The following is a 24,725-nucleotide window of genomic DNA, read 5'->3' as shown; positions in this document are numbered from 1 at the left end:
CTGAGAGGGGTCAGTCCAGAGTTTACTGAGAGGGGTCAGTCCAGTTACTGTGAGGGGTCAGTCCAGAGTTTACTGTGAGGGGTCAGTCCAGTTACTGTGAGGGGTCAGTCCAGAGTTTACTGAGAGGGGTCAGTCCAGTTACTGTGAGGGGTCAGTCCAGAGTTTACTGAGAGGGGTCAGTCCAGAGTTTACTGTGAGGGGTCAGTCCAGTTACTGTGAGGGGACAGTCCAGAGTTTACTGAGAGGGGTCAGTCCAGAGTTTACTGTGAGGGGTCAGTCCAGTTACTGTGAGGGGTCAGTCCAGAGTTTACTGAGAGGGGTCAGTCCAGAGTTTACTGAGAGGGGTCAGTCCAGTTACTGTGAGGGGTCAGTCCAGAATTTACTGAGAGGGGTCAGTCCAGAGTTTACTGAGAGGGGTCAGTCCAGAGTTTACTGAGAGGGGTCAGTCCAGAGTTTACTGTGAGGGGTCAGTCCAGTTACTGTGAGGGGTCAGTCCAGTTACTGTGAGGGGTCAGTCCAGAGTTTACTGAGAGGGGTCAGTCCAGTTACTGTGAGGGGTCAGTCCAGAGTTTACTGAGAGGGGTCAGTCCAGAGTTTACTGAGAGGGGTCAGTCCAGAGTTTACTGAGAGGGGTCAGTCCAGTTACTGTGAGGGGTCAGTCCAGAGTTTACTGAGAGGGGTCAGTCCAGTTACTGTGAGGGGTCAGTCCAGTTACTGAGAGGGGTCAGTCCAGAGTTTACTGAGAGGGGTCAGTCCAGAGTTTACTGTGAGGGGTCAGTCCAGTTACTGTGAGGGGTCAGTCCAGAGTTTACTGAGAGGGGTCAGTCCAGAGTTTACTGTGAGGGGTCAGTCCAGAGTTTACTGTGAGGGGTCAGTCCAGAGTTTACTGTGAGGGGTCAGTCCAGAGTTTACTGTGAGGGGTCAGTCCAGTTACTGAGAGGGGTCAGTCCAGAGTTTACTGAGAGGGGTCAGTCCAGAGTTTACTGTGAGGGGTCAGTCCAGAGTTTACTGTGAGGAGTCAGTCCAGGTACTGAGAGGGGTCAGTCCAGAGTTTACTGAGAGGGGTCAGTCCAGAGTTTACTGAGAGGGGTCAGTCCAGTTACTGTGAGGGGTCAGTCCAGTTACTGAGAGGGGTCAGTCCAGAGTTTACTGAGAGGGGTCAGTCCAGAGTTTACTGTGAGGGGTCAGTCCAGTTACTGTGAGGGGTCAGTCCAGAGTTTACTGAGAGGGGTCAGTCCAGAGTTTACTGTGAGGGGTCAGTCCAGAGTTTACTGTGAGGGGTCAGTCCAGAGTTTACTGTGAGGGGTCAGTCCAGTTACTGAGAGGGGTCAGTCCAGAGTTTACTGAGAGGGGTCAGTCCAGAGTTTACTGTGAGGGGTCAGTCCAGAGTTTACTGTGAGGAGTCAGTCCAGGTACTGAGAGGGGTCAGTCCAGAGTTTACTGAGAGGGGTCAGTCCAGTTACTGTGAGGGGTCAGTCCAGAGTTTACTGAGAGGGGTCAGTCCAGTTACTGTGAGGGGTCAGTCCAGTTACTGTGAGGGGTCAGTCCAGAGTTTACTGTGAGGGGTCAGTCCAGAGTTTACTGAGAGGGGTCAGTCCAGAGTTTACTGAGAGGGGTCAGTCCAGTTACTGTGAGGGGTCAGTCCAGAGTTTACTGAGAGGGGTCAGTCCAGTTACTGTGAGGGGTCAGTCCAGAGTTTACTGAGAGGGGTCAGTCCATAATTTACTGAGAGGGGTCAGTCCAGAGTTTACTGAGAGGGGTCAGTCCAGTTACTGTGAGGGGTCAGTCCAGAGTTTACTGAGAGGGGTCAGTCCAGGTACTGAGAGGGGTCAGTCCAGAGTTTACTGAGAGGGGTCAGTCCATAGTTTACTGAGAGGGGTCAGTCCAGAGTTTACTGAGAGGGGTAAGTCCAGAGTTTACTGAGAGGGGTCAGTCCAGAGTTTACTGAGAGGGGTCAGTCCAGAGTTTACTGTGAGGGGTCAGTCCAGAGTTTACTGAGAGGGGTCAGTCCAGAGTTTACTGTGAGGGGTCAGTCCAGAGTTTACTGAGAGGGGTCAGTCCAGAGTTTACTGTGAGGGGTCAGTCCAGAGTTTACGGTGAGGGGTCAGTCCAGAGTTTACTGTGAGGGGTCAGTCCAGTTTACTGAGAGGGGTCAGTCCAGAGTTTACTGAGAGGGGTCAGTCCAGTTACTGTGAGGGGTCAGTCCATTTACCGTGAGGGGTCAGTCCAGAGTTTACTGAGAGGGGTCAGTCCAGTTACTGTGAGGGGTCAGTCCATTTACTGTGAGGGGTCAGTCCAGTTACTGTGAGGGGTCAGTCCAGAGTTACTGAGAGGGGTCAGTCCAGAGTTTACTGTGAGGGGTCAGTCCAGAGTTTACTGAGAGGGGTCAGTCCAGTTACTGTGAGGGGTCAGTCCAGAGTTTACTGAGAGGGGTCAGTCCAGAGTTTACTGAGAGGGGTCAGTCCAGTTACTGTGAGGGGTCAGTCCAGAGTTTACTGAGAGGGGTCAGTCCAGTTACTGTGAGGGGTCAGTCCAGAGTTTACTGAGAGGGGTCAGTCCAGTTACTGTGAGGGGTCAGTCCAGTTACTGTGAGGGGACAGTCCAGAGTTTACTGTGAGGGGTCAGTCCAGTTACTGAGAGGGGTCAGTCCAGTTACTGTGAGGGGTCAGTCCAGAGTTTACTGAGAGGGGTCAGTCCAGTTACTGAGAGGGGTCAGTCCAGTTACTGTGAGGGGACAGTCCAGAGTTTACTGTGAGGGGTCAGTCCAGAGTTTACTGTGAGGGGTCAGTCCAGTTACTGAGAGAGGTCAGTCCAGTTACTGAGATTGGTCAGTCCAGAGTTTACTGAGAGGGGTCAGTCCAGAGTTTACTGAGAGGGGTCAGTCCAGTTACTGTGAGGGGTCAGTCCAGTTACTGTGAGGGGTCAGTCCAGAGTTTACTGTGAGGGGTCAGTCCAGAGTTTATTGTGAGGGGTCAGTCCAGTTACTGTGAGGGGTCAGTCCAGAGTTTACTGAGAGGGGTCAGTCCAGAGTTTACTGTGAGGGGTCAGTCCAGAGTTTACTGTGAGGGGTCAGTCCAGAGTTTACTGAGAGGGGTCAGTCCAGTTACTGTGAGGGGTCAGTCCAGAGTTTACTGAGAGGGGTCAGTCCAGAGTTTACTGAGAGGGGTCAGTCCAGAGTTTACTGTGAGGGGTCAGTCCAGAGTTTACTGAGAGGGGTCAGTCCATAGTTTACTGAGAGGGGTCAGTCCAGAGTTTGGTGAGTCTCTCAATCCTTTCTTGCCCTAATGACCGATATTAGTGCGACCCCTCACAGTGAACTCGTACTCCTCATCAGTTCCTGGTAGAAATGTACTGTTCGATTGACAGATATCTGAATGCAGTCTGGGGGGTTTAGTGGTCCTGGACTCTGTCAGGCCCCCTTCTCACACTAAACTGCAGCTACCATCTTTTCTTGCCTTAGTGTTCGATAATCAGACCAACCCCTTACAGTACACACACACACACACACACACACACACACACACACACACACACACACACACACACACACACACACACACACACACACACACACACACACACACACACACACACACACACACACACACACACACACACGCACACACACACACACACACACACACACAAACACACACACACACACACACATTACATTGACCTACATGCTATTCCTGGAGACTTACCCTAACCTTAACCATAACCAACACATGCCTAAACCTAACCAAGTCTTCACCCTAAAATTAATGATTCCCCTCATGGGGACCTCCATTTTGTCCCCATGAGGGAGGCGAGTCCCCACACGTGCAGATTTAGGTCCCCACAAGTATAGTAATGCTAGGCCACACACACACACACACACACACACACACACACGCACACACACACACAGCCACACTCATCTCTTTCGACAACACTTCGAGCGATAGAATTATTAACAAAGCACTTTTATACTAATAAAGGACTGGCTTACCTAAAGCCAGTTGAGTAGCACTTGAAATGTTTGGCTCTATGAAACCTGATGTACTTTATGATTCTGTTTTCTTCAAGGTTGTGTCTTCCTGGTCGAATGTGCTTATTGTAAGTCGCTTTGGATAAAAGCGTCAGCTAAATGCAATGTAATGTAACACACACACACACACACACACACACACACACACACACACACACACACACACACACACACACACACACACACACACACACACACACACACACACACACACACACACAGACAGATATGTGGATGCAGTTTGGGGGGCTGAGTGGTCCTGGTTCTGGACTCAGGCCCCTCTCACACCAAACTCCAGCTAGAATCAAACAGTTTAGAGCTGCCACCGCGCCGCGCCCTTTGATTCCTCCCTGGGTGTGAAGTTTCCAGAAAACAGTCCTCTGTTTGTCTTTCGGCTGCTTCCGTCCGTCCAATTAGCGTCCAGCTGTGACGTCAGTGCTCTGCTGGACCAATGAGGGTCCTCAGCGGAGCCTCAGAGGAGCCTCTCCGGGATCTAGGTCCGTTAGAGAGAGACTGATGGACGGCTCAGGTAGATGAGAGGACAGGACATGGAGACTCGGAGCTGTGGAGTCCGGAACACCTGGACCCTGACCCAGATCACCTGGACCCGGATCCCCTGGACCCGGATTCTCTGGACCCTGCTGCTGGCCTCCGTGAGTCCGCCGGGCGGCACCGCCTCCTGGGTGTGAGTATCAGATCGACCCGAATCTGCGGTTCCTTCATGGCGGCTGTTTACAACCTGAGTCACTTTCAAAGCAGCTGTTTGTTTACTGGCATTTCTTTAAGAACATCGATCCGTTAGTTGTTTTTATAAAACCGCCTGAATCAGGTCTCAAATCTGACATGTGTTATTATTAACCTCTGATGGAGTTCGGTGTCCAATCTGAATGCAGCTCGTTCCACTTTTCATCACGTCGCATTCTCACGTGATTGACCTCTTGATTCAGCATTCCTCCTGAACAAAGTGCTATTTATAACTTCCTCTTTTGGTGCATCTATTTCAATCAAATCGCTCCCTGTAGAGACCCTGTAGAGACCCTGTAGAGACCCTGTAGAGACCCTTTAGAGACAGTATTTCCTCGCATTAAAACACAGAGGGAAACAGCGGGGGGCGGGGGGCGGGGGGGGGGGGGGGGGGGGGGGGGGGGGGGGCGGACAGACGGATTCACCCGGGTCATTCATTTGAACCACAGTAACATTTAACATGTCATTAAAATATAGAGAAATAAGGACTTTTCTCCCTAAAGTCCCGGGATCTCGTTGGATTTCCGGGATTAACTCCGTGTTTTCCCTTTGCTCTCGGTCAACACTCCTCTTGTTTGAATGAATCAAATGTGATATCAGTGAGATGTAATAACGTTTCATTAAATACAAACTTCTTTAAATGAAAACCAAACGGGTCTTAAGGAATAAATGAGTGTGACCTGGTTCTAGTGGGTTTGAATGGTCCTTATCACGGGAAGGAAACCAAACCCCGCGGTGATGTAACTCCATCTTTAGAATGATCTTATCCCTTACTTCGGGTTAATAAACCTCATAAATAATATACCAACTTTCCATAAGAATAACATTTGTATTCAGCAGTGAAATAAAGACATAAAGAAATAAAGACATAAAGAAATAAAGACATAAAGAAATAAAGACAAATAAATAAATAAATAAAAAGCCAAAACTCTTTTAATGTGCAGAAATAGATAACAGTGTCCTGATGAAATGCAGTGACGTGTTGTTGGGCTGAATGTGTGCAGACGTCTGAAACCACATTCTTCCTCTGATTTCATTTCTCTGTAATTGAATCATGGGCTCGGCCTCAAGAGGAAACTGAGTCTGAAGGCTTCAATGGAACTCAAGCGTCTCCAATTCAGACTCCAGAAAGCACAATCACATTTAAACTCACGGTTCAAATGTAAAGCTCCACCGAGCCCCAAACGAGACCTGGAGTTTTATTCTGAACCCTAATGTACTTGTTCCACATCTCTTCAGCTCTCCTTCCTGTGTGCATTCATTCAAATAGAATCACTACCACCTGTTTGTGAATTAGCGGCTCTACGTTGTTCCTCGGGATGCAGCGTTTTCACCTGGAGAACAGAGAGTTAGTGGGAAGCACGCTTTACAGGGAGACAGGTTGAGAAGCAGGCTGCTGGATGTATTTATGAGGTATCTGCAGTTCAATCAGGAGGGACTCCATTCAGTCTGAAGAACACTCAGGAGAGACTTCATTCAGTCTGAAGAACGCTCAGGAGAGACTTCATTCAGTCTGAAGAACACTCAGGAGAGACTTCATTCAGTCTGAAGAACACTCAGGAGAGACTTCATTCAGTCTGAAGAACACTCAGGAGAGACTTCATTCAGTCTGAAGAACACTCAGGAGAGACTTCATTCTGTCTGAAGAACACTCAGGAGAGACTTCATTCAGTCTGAAGAACACTCAGGAGAGACTGCATTCAGTCTGAAGAACACTCAGGAGAGACTCCATTCAGTCTGAAGAACACTCAGGAGAGACTTCATTCAGTCTGAAGAACACTCAGGAGAGACTTCATTCAGTCTGAAGAACACTCAGGAGAGACTTCATTCAGTCTGAAGAACACTCAGGAGAGACTTCATTCTGTCTGAAGAACACTCAGGAGAGACTTCATTCAGTCTGAAGAACACTCAGGAGAGACTCCATTCAGTCTGAAGAACACTCAGGAGAGACTCCATTCAGTCTGAAGAACACTCAGGAGAGACTTCATTCAGTCTGAAGAACACTCAGGAGAGACTTCATTCAGTCTGAAGAACACTCAGGAGAGACTTCATTCTGTCTGAAGAACACTCAGGAGAGACTTCATTCTGTCTGAAGAACACTCAGGAGAGACTTCATTCAGTCTGAAGAACACTCAGGAGAGACTCCATTCAGTCTGAAGAACACTCAGGAGAGACTCCATTCAGTCTGAAGAACACTCAGGAGAGACTCCATTCAGTCTGAAGAACACTCAGGAGAGACTTCATTCTGGCTGAAGAAAACTCAGGAGAGACTCCATTCAGTCTGAAGAACACTCTGGAGAGACTTCATTCAGTCTGAAGAACACTCAGGAGAGACTTCATTCAGTCTGAAGAACACTCAGGAGAGACTCCATTCAGTCTGAAGAACACTCTGGAGAGACTTCATTCTGTCTGAAGAACACTCAGGAGAGACTTCATTCTGTCTGAAGAACACTCAGGAGAGACTTCATTCTGTCTGAAGAAAACTCAGGAGAGACTTCATTCAGTCTGAAGAACACTGGAGAGACTCCATTCAGTCTGAAGAACACTCTGGAGAGACTCCATTCAGTCTGAAGAACACTCTGGAGAGACTCCATTCAGTCTGAAGAACACTCAGGAGAGACTTCATTCAGTCTGAAGAACACTCAGGAGAGACTTCATTCAGTCTGAAGAACACTCAGGAGAGACTCCATTCAGTCTGAAGAACACTCAGGAGAGACTTCATTCAGTCTGAAGAACACTCAGGAGAGACTTCATTCAGTCTGAAGAACACTCAGGAGAGACTTCATTCAGTCTGAAGAACACTCAGGAGAGACTCCATTCAGTCTGAAGAACACTCAGGAGAGACTTCATTCAGTCTGAAGAACACTCAGGAGAGACTCCATTCTGTCTGAAGAACATTCAGGAGAGACTTCATTCTGTTTGAAGAACACTCAGGAGAGACTTCATTCAGTCTGAAGAACACTCAGGAGAGACTCCATTCAGTCTGAAGAACACTCAGGAGAGACTTCATTCAGTCTGAAGAACACTCAGGAGAGACTTCATTCAGTCTGAAGAACACTCAGGAGAGACTCCATTCAGTCTGAAGAACACTCAGGAGAGACTTAATTCAGTCTGAAGAACACTCAGGAGAGACTCCATTCTGTCTGAAGAACACTCAGGAGAGACTTCATTCAGTCTGAAGAACACTCAGGAGAGACTTCATTCAGTCTGAAGAACACTCAGGAGAGACTTCATTCAGTCTGAAGAACACTCAGGAGAGACTTCATTCAGTCTGAAGAACACTCAGGAGAGACTCCATTCAGTCTGAAGAACACTCAGGAGAGACTTCATTCAGTCTGAAGAACACTCAGGAGAGACTCCATTCTGTCTGAAGAACATTCAGGAGAGACTTCATTCTGTTTGAAGAACACTCAGGAGAGACTTCATTCAGTCTGAAGAACACTCAGGAGAGACTCCATTCAGTCTGAAGAACACTCAGGAGAGACTTCATTCAGTCTGAAGAACACTCAGGAGAGACTTCATTCAGTCTGAAGAACACTCAGGAGAGACTCCATTCAGTCTGAAGAACACTCAGGAGAGACTTAATTCAGTCTGAAGAACACTCAGGAGAGACTCCATTCTGTCTGAAGAACACTCAGGAGAGACTTCATTCAGTCTGAAGAACACTCAGGAGAGACTTCATTCAGTCTGAAGAACACTCAGGAGAGACTTCATTCAGTCTGAAGAACACTCAGGAGAGACTTCATTCAGTCTGAAGAACACTCAGGAGAGACTTCATTCAGTCTGAAGAACACTCAGGAGAGACTCCATTCAGTCTGAAGAACACTCAGGAGAGACTTCATTCAGTCTGAAGAACACTCAGGAGAGACTTAATTCAGTCTGAAGAACACTCAGGAGAGACTTCATTCAGTCTGAAGAACACTCAGGAGAGACTTAATTCAGTCTGAAGAACACTCAGGAGAGACTTCATTCAGTCTGAAGAACACTCAGGAGAGACTTCCTTCAGTCTGAAGAACACTCAGGAGAGACTTAATTCTGTCTGAAGAACACTCAGGAGAGACTCCATTCAGTCTGAAGAACACTCAGGAGAGACTTCATTCTGTCTGAAGAAAACTCAGGAGAGACTCCATTCAGTCTGAAGAACACTCTGGAGAGACTCCATTCTGTCTGAAGAACACTCAGGAGAGACTTCATTCAGTCTGAAGAACACTCAGGAGAGACTTCATTCAGTCTGAAGAACACTCAGGAGAGACTTCATTCAGTCTGAAGAACACTCAGGAGAGACTTAATTCTGTCTGAAGAACACTCAGGAGAGACTCCATTCAGTCTGAAGAACACTCAGGAGAGACTTCATTCTGTCTGAAGAACACTCAGGAGAGACTTCATTCAGTCTGAAGAACACTCAGGAGAGACTCCATTCATTCTGAAGAACACTCAGGCGAGACTTCATTCAGTCTGAAGAACACTCAGGAGAGACTCCATTCAGTCTGAAGAACACTCTGGAGAGACTCCATTCTGTCTGAAGAACACTCAGGAGAGACTTCATTCAGTCTGAAGAACACTCAGGAGAGACTTCATTCAGTCTGAAGAACACTCAGGAGAGACTTCATTCAGTCTGAAGAACACTCAGGAGAGACTTCATTCTGTCTGAAGAACACTCAGGAGAGACTCCATTCAGTCTGAAGAACACTCAGGAGAGACTTCATTCTGTCTGAAGAACACTCAGGAGAGACTTCATTCAGTCTGAAGAACACTCAGGAGAGACTCCATTCATTCTGAAGAACACTCAGGCGAGACTTCATTCAGTCTGAAGAACACTCAGGAGAGACTCCATTCAGTCTGAAGAACACTCAGGAGAGACTCCATTCAGTCTGAAGAACACTCAGGAGAGACTCCATTCAGTCTGAAGAACACTCAGGAGAGACTTCATTCAGTCTGAAGAACACTCAGGAGAGACTTCATTCAGTCTGAAGAACACTCAGGAGAGACTTCATTCAGTCTGAAGAACACTCAGGAGAGACTCCATTCAGTCTGAAGAACACTCAGGAGAGACTTCATTCAGTCTGAAGAACACTCAGGAGAGACTTCATTCAGTCTGAAGAACACTCAGGAAGAGACTTCATTCAGTCTGGAAGAACACTCAGGAGAGACTTCATTCAGTCTGAAGAACACTCAGGAGAGACTTCATTCTGTCTGAAGAACACTCAGGATAGACTCCATTCAGTCTGAAGAACACTCAGGAGAGACTTCATTCAGTCTAAAGAACACTAAGGAGAGACTCCATTCAGTCTGAAGAACACTCAGGAGAGACTTCATTCAGTCTGAAGAACACTCAGGAGAGACTTCATTCAGTCTGAAGAACACTCAGGAGAGACTTCATTCAGTCTGAAGAACACTCAGGAGAGACTTCATTCTGTCTGAAGAACACTCAGGAGAGACTCCATTCAGTCTGAAGAACACTCAGGAGAGACTTCATTCTGTCTGAAGAACACTCAGGAGAGACTTCATTCAGTCTGAAGAACACTCAGGAGAGACTCCATTCAGTCTGAAGAACACTCAGGAGAGACTTCATTCTGTCTGAAGAACACTCAGGAGAGACTTCATTCTGTCTGAAGAACACTCAGAAGAGACTCCATTCAGTCTGAAGAACACTCAGGAGAGACTTCATTCTGTCTGAAGAAAACTCAGGAGAGACTCCATTCAGTCTGAAGAACACTCTGGAGAGACTTCATTCTGTCTGAAGAACACTCAGGAGAGACTTCATTCAGTCTGAAGAACACTCAAGAGAGACTCCATTCAGTCTGAAGAACACTCAGGAGAGACTCCATTCAGTCTGAAGAACACTCAGGAGAGACTTCATTCAGTCTGAAGAACACTCAGGAGAGACTTCATTCAGTCTGAAAAACACTCTGGAGAGACTTCATTCTGTCTGAAGAACACTCTGGAGAGACTCCATTCAGTCTGAAGAACACTCAGGAGAGACTTCATTCAGTCTGAAGAACACTCAGGAGAGACTTCATTCTGTCTGAAGAACACTCAGGAGAGACTCCATTCAGTCTGAAGAACACTCAGGAGAGACTCCATTCAGTCTGAAGAACACTCAGGAGAGACTCCATTCAGTCTGAAGAACACTCAGGAGGGACTTCATTCAGTCTGAATAACACTCAGGAGAGACTTCATTCAGTCTGAAGAACACTCAGGAGAGACTCCATTCAGTCTGAAGAACACTCAGGAGAGACTTCATTCAGTCTGAAGAACACTCAGGAGGGACTTCATTCAGTCTGAAGAACACTCAGGAGAGACTTCATTCAGTCTGAAGAACCCTAACCCTCCATCATGGGCCCATCTCAAGTCTCTAATGTAGCTCCTCCTCCATCATGGGCCAATCTCAAGTCTCTAATGTAGGTCCTCCCCCATCATGGGCCCATCTCAAGTCTCTAATGTAGCTCCTCCTCCATCATGGGTCCATCTCAAGTCTCTAATGTAGGTCCTCCTCTATCATGAGTCCATATCAAGTCTCTAGCTCCTCCTCCATCATGAGTCCATCTCAAGTCTCTAATGTAGGTCCTCCTCCATCATGAGTCCATCTCAAGTCTCTAATGTAGCTCCTCCTCCATAATGAGTCCATCTCAAGTCTCTAATGTAGGTCCTCCTCCATCGTGAGTCCATCTCAAGTCTCTAATGTAGGTCCTCCTCCATCATGGGTCCATCTCAAGTCTCTAATGTAGGTCCTCCTCCATCATGGGTCCATCTCAAGTCTCTAATGTAGGTCCTCCTCCATCATGAGTCCATCTCAAGTCTCTAATGTAGGTCCTCCTCCATCATGGGCCCATCTCAAGTCTCTAATGTAGCTCCTCCTCCATCATGAGTCCATCTCAAGTCTCTAATGTAGGTCCTCCTCCATCATGAGTCCATATCAAGTCTCTAGCTCCTCCTCCATCATGAGTCCATCTCAAGTCTCTAATGTAGGTCCTCCTCCATCATGAGTCCATCTCAAGTCTCTAATGTAGCTCCTCCTCCATAATGAGTCCATCTCAAGTCTCTAATGTAGGTCCTCCTCCATCATGAGTCCATCTTAAGTCTCTAATGTAGCCCCCCCTCCATCATGAGTCCATCTCAAGTCTCTAATGTAGGTCCTCCTCCATCATGAGTCCATCTCAAGTCTCTAGCTCCTCCTCCATCATGAGTCCATCTCAAGTCTCTAATGTAGGTCCTCCTCCATCATGAGTCCATCTCAAGTCTCTAATGTAGCTCCTCCTCCATCATGGGTCCATCTCAAGTCTCTAATGTAGGTTCTCCTCCATCATGGGTCCATCTCAAGTCTCTAATGTAGCTCCTCCTCCATCATGGGCCCATCTCAAGTCTCCAATGTAGCTGCTCCTCCTCCATCATGGGTCCATCTCAAGTCTCTAATGTAGCTCCTCCTCCATCATTGGTCCATCTCAAGTCTCTAATGTAGGTCCTCCTCCATCATGAGTCCATCTCAAGTCTCTAATGTAGGTCCTCCTCCATCATGAGTCCATCTCAAGTCTCTAATGTAGCTCCTCCTCCATCATTGGTCCATCTCAAGTCTCTAATGTAGGTCCTCCTGCATCATGAGTCCATCTCAAGTCTCTAATGTAGGTCCTCCTCCATCATGAGTCCATCTCAAGTCTCTAATGTAGGTCCTCCTCCATCATGAGTCCATCTCAAGTCTCTAATGTAGGTCCTCCTCCATCATGAGTCCATCTCAAGTCTCTAATGTAGCTCCTCCTCCATCATGAGTCCATCTCAAGTCTCTAATGTAGCTCCTCCTCCCACTCGCTGCTGGTATTCAATCTATTTCCCACAAACATGTAGAATTCTGTAAAATAAAATCATTTTTTAAAATCTCTGTTGATCTTATAATTTATGGAGGACAACACAGTTTTAAATATCAATGAACAAATACATCTATAAATAAATAACTGCTGAATTAAAGGATCTCTTATTTCATTATCATACAAAAATGTAGAATTGGATTTAAGATAATTATAAATGTCCTGTTTCATTATTTAATATTTTTATTTGTATTTATACATTTATTTCTGTATTTCAGAATCGGTTAAAACACATTTCTTTATTTCTATATATTTTTTTTTTTGCATTCGTTTATTATTTAGATTTTTCGTCCTCCATATAATCATAAAAAATTATGAATGTACGTTCAAATCACTTCAATATAAGTGTGTAATTCTGCTATAAATACTGAATTTTATTCTGATCATTTACTATTTTATGCTTTCATTTAGAGATATTTCTCCCTCCATATAATCCTTAAAGTGATTGTTCTTCGTTTAAGTTTATATAGCACCTTTCAACACAAGGCAATTCAAAGTGCTTTACAACAATGAAAGACATCAAGAAAATGGCATTCAAAAACAGTCATTAAAAAGCAAAGATAATCAAATAAAGGAAAAAATACATGAATAAAAGTTACAGTGCAGTTTAAGATGTGAATAGTTCAATTAAAAGCAGCGACAAAAAGGAAAGTCTTCAGCCTGGATTTAAAAGGACCTAGAGGTTTCTGGGAGGATGTTCCAGATGTTTGGAGCATAATAACTGAGAAGTGTTTGGGTTCCTTCAGTGTTCTGATGTGTTTGGGTTCCTCCAGGTCTCTGGGTGTCTCCTTCCTGGGTTCTCCGGAGAGGCCCAGCTGCTCCGCCCCCCCGCTGAGCCCCCGGCAGCGGGACCTCTGCAGGAAGCAGCCGCTGGTCATGCCCAGCGTTCAGGAAGGAGCCCGACTCGCCGTCTCAGAGTGCCAGAGCCAGTTTAGACACGAGCGCTGGAACTGCTCCGTCCGCAAAGAGCCCCCGGTGTTTGGGCGCGAGATGACCAGCGGTGAGGGGGCGGGGCTACATACCTTGTTAACACATACCTCATTAACACATACGTCATTAACACACACCTCACATACTCAGTTAAAACATACGTCATTAACACATACGTCATTAACACATACGTCATTAACACATACGCCATTAACACATACCTCATTAACACGTACCCCATTAACACATACCTCATTAACACATACGTCATTAACACATACCCCATTAACACATACCTCATTAACACATACCCCATTAACACATACCTCATTAACACATACGTCATTAACACATACCTCATTAACACGTACCCCATTAACACATACCTCATTAACACGTACCCCATTAACACATACCTCATTAACACATACGTCATTAACACATACCTCATTAACACGTACCCCATTAACACATACGTCATTAACACATACCTCACATACCTCATTAACACATACCTCACATACCTAATTAACACATACCTCATTAACACACACCTCACATACTCCGTTAAAACATACCTCATTAACACATACCTCATTAACACATACCTCACATACCTCATTAACACATACCTCACATACCTAATGAACACATACCTCATTAACACACACCTCACATACTCCGTTAAAACATACGTCATTAACACATACCTCATTAACACATACGTCATTAACACATACCTCACATACCTAATTAACACATAACTCATTAACACACACCTAACATACTCCGTTAAAACATACTCCGTTAAAACATAAGTCATTAACACATACGTCATTAACACATACGTCATTAACATGTACCCCATTAACACATACCTCATTAACACGTACTCCATTAACACATACCTCATTAACACATACCTCATTAACACATACCTCACATACCTCATTAACACATACCTCATTAACACATACCTCACATACCTCATTAACACATACCTCATTAACACATACCTCATTAACACATACCTCACATACCTAATTAACACATACCTAATTAACACATACCTCATTAACACATACCTCACATACCTCATTAACACATACCTCATTAACACATAATAATAAATAATAATAATAGCTTCGATTTCTATAGCGCCTTTCAGGGGACCCAAGGTCGCTTCACAAGTAATAGTGCAAAGACAAACATAACAAAACAAAAGACAGACAAACAGAACAACAGATCGATTTAGGGGCCGAAAGCCTTGGCAAACAGATGGGACTTGAGGGCCCTTTTGAAGGCTTCAAGTGTGGGGATGTTGCGTATCTCCGCAGGGAGAGCGTTCCAGAGGGTGGGGGCTGCCACACTGAAGGCTCTGTCCCCGTAGGTTCGCAGTTTGGTGCGGGGGGTGGTAAGCAGGCCAGAGTCTGAGGACATACCTCACATACCTCATTGTTGACTCGACTCTAAACTCGAGTCAACGAGTTTGTATTGACTTGGGACTTGTTGGTATTGAATGCAAGCTTGTTGACTCAGGAAATGATTCTGAACACGTTGATTTCACTCTGAACTTGTTGGACCTGACTTGGAAGTCGTTGACTTGACTCTGAACTTGTTGATTTCACTCTGAACTTGTTGGACCTGACTTGGAAGTCATTGACTTGACTCTGAACTCGTTGACTTGACTCTGAACTTGTTGGACCTCACCTCGAAGTCGCTGGACTTGAGTGGGAGCTGGATGGGTAATTGGATGTGACTTGGGACTTGTTTTTCTTGACTCTGGACTAGACTCAGCTTATTAAAGCTCTGCGCCTGCACTCAGATGAGCCTTTGTCTTGTTATCTAGGTGTTTACTCACTTACTACTGACGTACTTACCAAAGTACTAAACTAATTAAGCACTCGTTAGACTCGTTACTTGTAGCACTCAAGAGTTTTTTAAATATAATGATGAGGATTTAAAATGCTGGTTTTCCAGAGGGTCTTTTGAATGGGGAGATGCTGAGTCTCATGACTGCAGAGCTTTAATTATAAGGCGGGGGGGGGGGGGGGGGGGGGGGGGATATGGAAGCATTTTAATGTGATGTGAGATGTACTGAATATTTCTCCTAACTGGGTCAATCACATGTTTTGAATCAGGACATTAGAAGCATGTGAGAGTTCCTTGATCTGCAGACAGGAGGAGGAAAACACTGCAGATTCTACTGAGAGATTGCTGAGTTTAAAACATATATTAAAGATGGTTTGTGTAGATCAGAGCTTAGAGAACTAAACAAATATCAGTCAATAATAAACATCTCTAAACATGTTCTTCTGGTGAGAAAGGTAGAGAGACATTCAGAGGACTTGAAGTGTCCTTTTCCTGATATCCTTTTTGTTAAAGTTAAACCAAGGACTCATTGAACTCTGAGCTTTTGTTCTTGACTTGTAACTTGTTTGACTTAAATTGTGCCTCATTGGACCAGACTTTTTGGTCTGACTGGGACCTTATCGGGCCTGGAACTGGTTTATATTGATTTTGGACTTGTTGGTATTGACGCAGGACTTGTTGGTCTTGACACAGGACTTGTTGGTATTGACACAGGACTTGTTGGTCTTGACACAGGACTTGTTGGTATTGACACAGGAGGACTTGCTGGTCTTGACACAGGACTTGTTGGTATTGACACAGGACTTGCTTGTCTTGACACAGGATTTGTTGATCTTGACACAGGACTTGTTGGTCTTGACACAGGACTTGTTGGTCTTGACACAGGACTTGTTGGTATTGACACAGGACTTGCTGGTCTTGACACAGGACTTGTTGGTATTGACACAGGACTTGCTGGTCTTGACACAGGACTTGTTGGTCTTGACACAGGACTTGTTGGTCTTGACACAGGACTTGTTGGTCTTGACACAGGACTTGTTGGTCTTGACACAGGACTTGTTGGTCTTGACACAGGACTTGTTGGTATTGACACAGGACTTGTTGGTCTTGACACAGGACTTGCTGGTCTCGACACAGGACTTGTTGGTATTGACACAGGACTTGTTGGTCTTGACACAGGACTTGTTGGTATTGACACAGGACTTGCTGGTCTTGACACAGGACTTGTTGGTCTTGACACAGGACTTGTTGGCCTTGACACAGGACTTGTTGGTCTTGACACAGGACTTGTTGGTATTGACACAGGACTTGCTGGTCTTGACACAGGAACTTGTTGGTCTTGACACAGGACTTGTTGGTCTTGAACAGGACTTGTTGGTCTTGACACAGGACTTGTTGGTCTTGACACAGGACTTGTTGGTATTGACACAGGACTTGTTGGTCTTGACACAGGACTTGCTGGTCTTGACACAGGACTTGTTGGTATTGACACAGGACTTGTTGGTCTTGACACAGGACTTGTTGGTCTTGACAGGACTTGTTGGTCTTGACACAGGACTTGTTGGTATTGACACAGGACTTGTTGGTCTTGACACAGCACTTGTTGGTCTTGACACAGGACTTGTTAGTCCTGACTCTAGGATGGTTTGACTCAGGATTTGACGTGGAACTGGTTGGGCTTGTCTTGGGATTCGTTGGAATGGACGAGTCTTTGATTTGATATTGAAGTGTTTTTGCCTCTTCCTCCTGAACCTGAACCTGAATCTGATGATGTGTCTCTGCAGGATCCAAAGAGACGGCGTTCCTGCAGGCAGTTCTGGCAGCGGCTCTGGTCCACGCCGTGACCCGGGCCTGCAGTCAGGGCAACATGACGGAGTGCGGCTGCGACGCGCGGCTGCGAGGAGGCGGAGCTCTGCAGGGGGACGTGTCTCTGCAGGGAGGCGGGTCTCCACAGGGGGGTGGGTCTCCGCAGGAGGGCTGGCACTGGGGTGGCTGCTCGGACCACATCCAGTACGGGATCTGGTTCAGCCGCAGGTTCATCGACGGGACCGTGAGAAACACGACGAGCGTCAGAGGAGGATTCACGCTGAGCAGCGCCTACATCCACAACAGTGAGGCGGGGCGGCAGGTGAGACCAAAATAACCAGGTTCTATACCTGCAGAGGTCAAACAACCAGGTTCTATACCTGCAGAGGTCAAACAACCAGGTTCTATACCTGCAGAGGTCAAACAACCAGGTTCTATACCTGCAGAGGTCAAAGAACCAGGTTCTATACCTGCAGAGGTCAAACAACCAGGTTCTATACCTGCAGAGGTAAAAAAAAACAGGTTCTATACCTGCAGAGGTCAAACAACCAGGTTCTATACCTGCAAGGCAAGGCAAGGCAAGGCAAGTTTATTTATATAGCACTTTTCAACACAAGGCAATTCAAAGTGCTTTACAAAAAATGAAAGAGATTAAGAAAATGGCATTTAAAATCAGTCATTAAAAAGAAAAGCTAATAAAATAAACATTAAAGAAAAAATACATGGATAAAAGTTACAGTGCAGTCTAAGATGTGAATAGTTCAATTAAAAGCAGCGACAAAAAGAAAAGTCTTCAGCCTGGATTTAAAAGTAGTCAGAGTTGCAGCGGACCTGCAGGTTTCTGGGAGTTTGTTCCAGATATTTGGAGCATAATAACTGAACGCTGCTTCTCCATGTTTAGTTCTGACTCTGGGGACAGAAAGCTGACCAGTCCCTGAAGACCTGAGAGATCTGGATGCTTCATCATTTAGCAGGAGGTCAGAAATGTATTTTGGGCCTAAACCATTCAGTGCTTTATAAACCAGCAGCAGTACTTTGAAATCTATTCTTTGACACACAGGAAGCCAGTGTAAAGACTTCAGAACAGGAGTGATGTGATCCACTTTATTAGTGTTAGTGAGGACTCGAGCAGCAGCGTTCTGAATTAGCTGCAGCTTCCTAATAGATTTTTTAGTGAGACCTGTGAAGACACCATTGCAGTAGTCGAGTCTACTGAAGATAAAGGCATGGACAAGTTTTTTCCAAATCCTGCTGTGACATTAGTCTTTTAATCCTAGATATATTCTTTAGGTGATAGTAGGCTGATTTAGTAACAGTTTTAATGTGACTGTTGAAACTCAGGTCAGAGTCCATGACTACACCTAGATTTCTGGCTCTATCTGTTGTTTTGAACATTGCACACTGAAGCTCAGCGCTAACTTTTATACGTTCTGCCTTGGCTCCAAAAACCATTACCTCAGTTTTATCTTTGTTTAATTGGAGAAAGTTCTGACACATCCAGTCATTGATTTGTTCAATGCACTTACTCAGTGTTTGAATTGGAGCATAGTCTCCTGGTGAAATTGTTACGTAAATTTGTGTGTCATCTGCATAGCTATGGTAACTTATTTTGTTGTTCTTCATTATCTGAGCCAGTGGTAGCATGTAGATGTTAAAGAGAAGAGGCCCCAAGATGGAGCCTTGAGGAACCCCACATGTCATATTTGTCAACTCAGATGTGTATTTACCGATAGAAACAAAGTTGTTTCTGTCCTTTAAGTAGGATTCAAACCAATTCAGAACTGTTTCCGAAAGTCCCACCCAGTTCTCCAGTCGGTCTAGTAATATGCTGTGGTCAACAGTGTCAAACGCAGCACTGAGATCTAATAATACTAACACTGAAGTTCTGCCACTGTCTGTGTTTAAGTGGATGTCATTAAAGACCTTTACAAGAGCAGTCTCAGTGCTGTGGTTTGGACGAAAGCCTGACTGGAACACATCCAAACAGTTATTTAAATGCAAGAAGTTACTCAACTGTTGAAAAACAACTTTTTCAATGATTTTACCTAGAAATGGGAGGTTTGATATGGGCCTGTAATTGTTCATTACTGAAGCATCTAGATTATTCTTTTTTAAGAGCGGTTTAATGACTGCAGTTTTCAGGGCCTGTGGAAAAATACCTGAGTGAAGAGATTTGTTTACTATATGAAGTAGATCTGAGGCCATGCAAGGCAAAACATCTTTGAAAAATCCTGTTGGAATAATATCAAGGCAGCAGGAGGAGGATTTCAGAAGTTGAATAATGTCCTCTAGGTTTTTATCATTAATCTGATGGAATTGTGTCATGATGTCTGAATTGATGTTAAGTGGAGATAGGGACAACACATTTGCTGTTCCTGATGCAGAGGCACTGACTGCTTGTCTGATGTTCTGAATGTTGTCAGTGAAAAAGGAGGCAAAATCATTGCACGCCCTGGTGGATAGAAATTCAGAGGCTACTGACACTAGGGGGTTAGTTAGTCTGTCGACGGGTAGCAAACAAGGCACGTGCGTTGTTGTTTTGTTTTTTGGTAATGATGTCAGAGAAGAACGATTGTCGTGCGTTTTTCAATTCCAAATTATAAAGGCCAAGTCTCTCTTTATAGATTTCAAAGTGAACCTGGAGATTTGTTTTTCGCCACCTGCGTTCAGCTTTTCGACATTCTCTTTTTTCTGTTTTCACGGTCATGGCCTTTCTCCATGGAGATATTTTCTTGCCAGACACTTCCTTTACCTTAGTTGGAGCAATGGCATCTATAACATTTTTAATTTTTGAATTAAAATGATCTACTAGCTCATTTACTGAGATGTTGGCAGGGGCAAGTGTGGAAGAGAAATTCTGAGTAAACATTTCCCTAGTATTTTCAGTTAAATATCGCTTTGTGGTTACCTCTTTTTGAACATTTTTGTGAACAGAAATAGAGCTCTCAAAGAAAACACAGGAATGGTCAGAGAGTGCAACATCAGTCACCACAACCTTAGAGATATTCAGACCCTTTGAGATAATTAAGTCCAGAGTGTGCCCCTTATTGTGCGTGGGCTCCGTCACATGCTGAGTCAGTCCATAGCTATCAAGAACACAAAACAGTTCTTTAGCCCCTCTGTCCTGGGGGTTGTCAACATGGATGTTAAAATCACCAACAATGACTAGACGGTCAAAGTCAATACACACTATAGACAGCAGTTCAGTAAAGTCATCAAAAAAGCTTGCACAGTATTTGGGTGGTCTATAGATATTTAGGAACAGAGCTCGAGAGGAGCATTTCAGCTGAAGGGCCACATATTCAAAAGAATCAAAGTTTCCATACGATGTCTTCCTGCATTGAAGGGAATCATTGAACAGAAAAGCAACTCCACCCCCTTTCTTATGCATTCTTTCCTGACTCATAAAACTAAAGTTGGGAGGGGTTGATTCGATAAGAACAGCTGCACTGTTATTTTGTTCAATCCAAGTTTCTGTTAAAAACATAAAATCGAGATTGTGCTCAGTGATAAAATCATTGATTAAAAATGTTTTTCCTGCCAAAGACCTGACATTTAATAAAGCTAGTTTAAGTTTGTTAAACACACTATCAGTCATGTTTTTTGTAACAAGCTGTGGCTGACATGGAATCACTGCTAAATTAGATACACTCACACAAACGTTTGAGCGCTTCCTGTTTCTATGATTCACCGCTCTTAATCTATTACCTATCAACACAGATATCGGCAAAGCTACTGGCAGGCAGGGCCCCGACATGTCCTGGAAAGAGTTGAGAGTGCCATACGCCCTTGAGCCTGGACCCATCACATATCAGTAAGAGTTTGTTGTGTTTTGTACACACACATCCTTATCAGGCTTCGGAGACTGCAGAAGCCCCTCGAAGGGAGGGGAGGTGGTCGACGTAGGCACGGTGATGGAGACGGGCTAGATGGTGCGGGGGTAGAGGACATGCTGCCAGGGGGGGGAGGTGGTTGACGTAGGCGCGGTGATGAGGACGGGGGAGATGGTGCGCGTCTCCGCGGTGATTTTTGGTGGGCGTCGTTGAGGAGCGGGGGTAAAGGACATGGTGCCAGCCCTGCGTATCGCCTTCGTTTGGTCTTTGAACTCCAGGAAGGAATCGGTGCCAACCCTCTGTATCTCCTTTGTGTGTTCATCGATCTCCAGGAGGGTGGGCGAGGGTGAAAGGGTGAACGGAGTATCCTCAAAGGCGTTGACAGGGGGGGGGGGGCAGTGAAGACTCCTCCATGTGTCTCATAGGTCTCCCCATAATCAGAACATTCCTCAGGCGGGTGCAAGTGATACTTCTTCAGGGTTTTCTGCGCGATGTGTTGTGTCTTTCTCCTGTTTTGATTCCTCTTGCCGCTTGTCCTTGGCAGAGGGAACAGATTGATGACGCAGGCAGTTGAATATGTTAGAGATAAACAATTTCACTCCTGACTTGTTCAGGCAAACTCCATTTGCCTTGAAAAGATGTCTGCGATCCCAGAAAAGTTAAAATTGTCAATAAAATGAACAGAATGGTCAGTACAGGCCGTTTGAAAGCCAGGTGTTCAGTGCAAACAATTCTGCTGAATATCTCCACTCCTCTTCTGACTGGCGGTAGAGGGCCACTGATGAACACCTCTGCATTTAGAGAGCTGGCAGTTTCCAACAAACATTTAAAGTCTTCTTTCAGCACTCTGACTGTTGTTTCACAACATCATTTGTTCCAATGTGCAGTACCACATTTCTCACAATCGGATGTTCAGCCCCAATATGCAGGATCTTCTCAGCCAAGTCAGAGACCACATCCTTGGGAAAACAGAGTACTTTGGTGTTGTTCTTATTTACACAGACCTTTTACATCTCTTACAGCAGAGTCACCCACAATCAGAGTTTCAGGCCCAGTCGTTAGCTTTCCCTCTAGCCTTTTACTTTTAGAGTAGCTATTGGTCCTTACCCTGCTGCGTGAAGAGGACAGGTTATCCAGGTCATCAGATCTCCGGTTCTCGGTCAGCGGAGCGTATCTGTTCTGGATTGGCACACTTGGTGGTTTAGGAGGATTGTTTGTACTTCTCCCTTTAGCAGCTGTCCACTGCTGTTTCCTAGTATGAATAGGGGTTGAAGAGGCGCTCTTCCTGGGTGATAACAATGCAGGCCAGCCGGTCGCATCACAGATTCGGAGCTCTGGGCTCTGCCTGTTATCCGTCCTCCCAAATCCCATGGAAGTGATTTACTCTTAGGCTTTGCACCCAGAGAGTTCCAGGGAGGACTATCACTTGTAGATTTATTACCCTGGTACACAGCCCTCCTGTCCTTGGAATCCTTGTAGCTGCTAACTAGCTGTGAGTTAGCATACCCTTCTCCATTACTTTGCAACACTGGTAAAGTCGTGTCAGTCCCACGACATAGTCCATTCACTTCCACGGTAACTTCCAACCGTTGCATTTTCATTTCCAACACAGCCATCTTCTGTATAAGTTCTGGAAGTCATCTGTAGAGAACGGAGGCATTTTGCTACCAACTAGCCTTAAGCTAAATAGCAGTAGCCTACCAGGCTTTAGCTGTTGCTAGGCCACGCTATTGTAAGACTGACGTCGTCGTAAAAATGTTGAAATATGGCTGAAAACCCTCCGTCTATTACGAAGATGAACTGTCCCAGTGATAAGTTAATGTCCAGGAGCCGCTGCTCGAAGTTTTCAGAGAATAAGAATAGGAAAATCAGCATAAAAAGTAAGCAGAGGCAAGAGCAAGCAGAAAAGCGTCTGCACTGTAAGAAAGATAAGGACGTCACCTGCAGAGGTCAAACAACCAGGTTCTATACCTGCAGAGGTCAAACAACCAGGTTCTATACCTGCAGAGGTCAAACAACCAGGTTCTATACCTGTAGAGGTCAAAGAACCAGGTTCTATACCTGCAGAGGTCAAAGAACCAGGTTCTATACCTGCAGAGGTCAAACAACCAGGTTCTATACCTGCAGAGGTAAAAAAAACAGGTTCTATACCTGCAGAGGTCAAACAACCAGGTTCTATACCTGCAGAGGTCAAACAACCAGGTTCTATACCTGCAGAGGTCAAACAACCAGGTTCTATACCTGCAGAGGTAAAAAAAACAGGTTCTATACCTGCAGAGGTTCAAACACCAGGTTCTATACCTGCAGAGGTCAAACAACCAGGTTCTATACCTGCAGAGGTCAAACAACCAGGTTCTATACCTGCAGAGGTCAAACATCGTAGGCTGGTGTTTTCCAGAGTATTAATGGTATTCTTTCATCTTTTCTAGAGTTTAAGGGTGCATTTCCTGTGCTTAAATGTCTATAGGTTGAACGGTGTATTCTTGCCAGCATCCTTATTCACAGTACAAATGATGCATTTGCACAGTTTCGACTGTATAATGGTGTTTATTTTGCCACATTTATTATAATTGTTTTTGATGTCTTGTATTATATTATCGTGCATTTTCAGCTGTGGAAATGGGTCATCTCCACTGTTTGAATGCTGTGTTTTCCACAGTGTAAATTTATGTATATACCTGATCAGGTTCTTCTTCTTCTGTCAGTCGATCGTCCGCACGATGTCGACTCACTGTCGCTGTCACGGCGTGTCGGGGTCCTGCGCCGTGAAGACGTGCTGGAAGACGGTGGCGCCGTTCGAGCGCGTCGGCGTTTACCTGAAGGAGCGGTACGAGCGCAGCGTCCAGGTGTCCGACCGGTCCAAGAAGAAATCGAGGAGGAAGGAGCAGCGGCGCCCCCCGGTGGACGCTCAGCAGCTCGTCTTCATCAACAAGTCCCCCAACTACTGCCTGGAGGACGTGCGGCGCGGCGTGGCAGGGACTCGAGGCCGGCGCTGCAACCGCACGTCCTCCGGCTCAGACAGCTGCGTCCTGCTGTGCTGCGGGCGAGGCTACAACACGCACCTGGTGAGACTCGTGCAGCGCTGTGAGTGCAAGTTCATCTGGTGCTGCTACGTCCAATGCCACCGCTGCGAGAGCATGAACGACATGCACACCTGCAAATAGGACAGGGACACACCTGGACACTAGCTAAAGACATGCACACCTGCAAATAGGACAGGGACACACCTGGACACTAGCTAAAGACATGCACACCTGCAAATAGGACAGGGACACACCTGGACACTAGCTAAAGACATGCACACCTACAAAGGACAGGGACACACACAGAGAAACACCTGCAAATAGGACAGGGACACACCTGCAAATAAAGACAAGGACACACCAAACCTGGACATGAGGACAGGAACACACCTGGACATGAGGAGAGGAACACATCTGGACATGAGGACAGGAACACATCTGGACATGAGGACAGGAACACATCTGGACATGAGGACAGGAACACACCTGGACATGAGGACAGGAACACACCTGGACATGAGGACAGGAACACACCTGGACATGAGGACAGGAACACACCTGGACATGAGGAGAGGAACACACCTGGACATGAGGAGAGGAATACACCTGGACATGAGGACAGGAACAC

General features: G+C 45.6%; 1 protein-coding gene across 3 annotated transcripts; it reads left to right on the top strand.

The window, feature by feature from the left end:
* Nucleotides 1–4,507: 4,507 nt before the first annotated feature.
* Nucleotides 4,508–24,441, top strand: wnt16 (wingless-type MMTV integration site family, member 16). 3 transcript variants are annotated; one of them, XM_034202318.1, is made up of 5 exons: nucleotides 4,508–4,715; nucleotides 13,407–13,633; nucleotides 17,220–17,563; nucleotides 23,780–24,320; nucleotides 24,371–24,441. In XM_034202318.1, the coding sequence occupies exons 1-4, from the start codon at nucleotides 4,564–4,566 to the stop codon at nucleotides 24,236–24,238; spliced, it is 1,182 nt and encodes a 393-aa protein (XP_034058209.1). In that variant the 5' UTR covers nucleotides 4,508–4,563; the 3' UTR covers nucleotides 24,239–24,320; nucleotides 24,371–24,441. The 3 variants fall into 3 exon arrangements, with proteins under 3 accessions (XP_034058209.1, XP_034058210.1, XP_034058211.1); XM_034202319.1 differs by having other exon boundaries at nucleotides 23,780–24,220; nucleotides 24,271–24,379; XM_034202320.1 differs by lacking the exon at nucleotides 24,371–24,441 and having other exon boundaries at nucleotides 23,780–24,017; nucleotides 24,077–24,294.
* The last annotated feature ends 284 nt before the right edge of the window (nucleotides 24,442–24,725 follow it).

Source organism: Gymnodraco acuticeps, unplaced genomic scaffold (genome assembly GCF_902827175.1).
Source record: "Gymnodraco acuticeps unplaced genomic scaffold, fGymAcu1.1, whole genome shotgun sequence".
NCBI classification, from domain to species: Eukaryota; Metazoa; Chordata; class Actinopteri; order Perciformes; family Bathydraconidae; genus Gymnodraco; species Gymnodraco acuticeps.
Note: the sequence above shows the minus strand (reverse complement) of the source record. Positions and strands in the feature narration are given on the sequence as shown.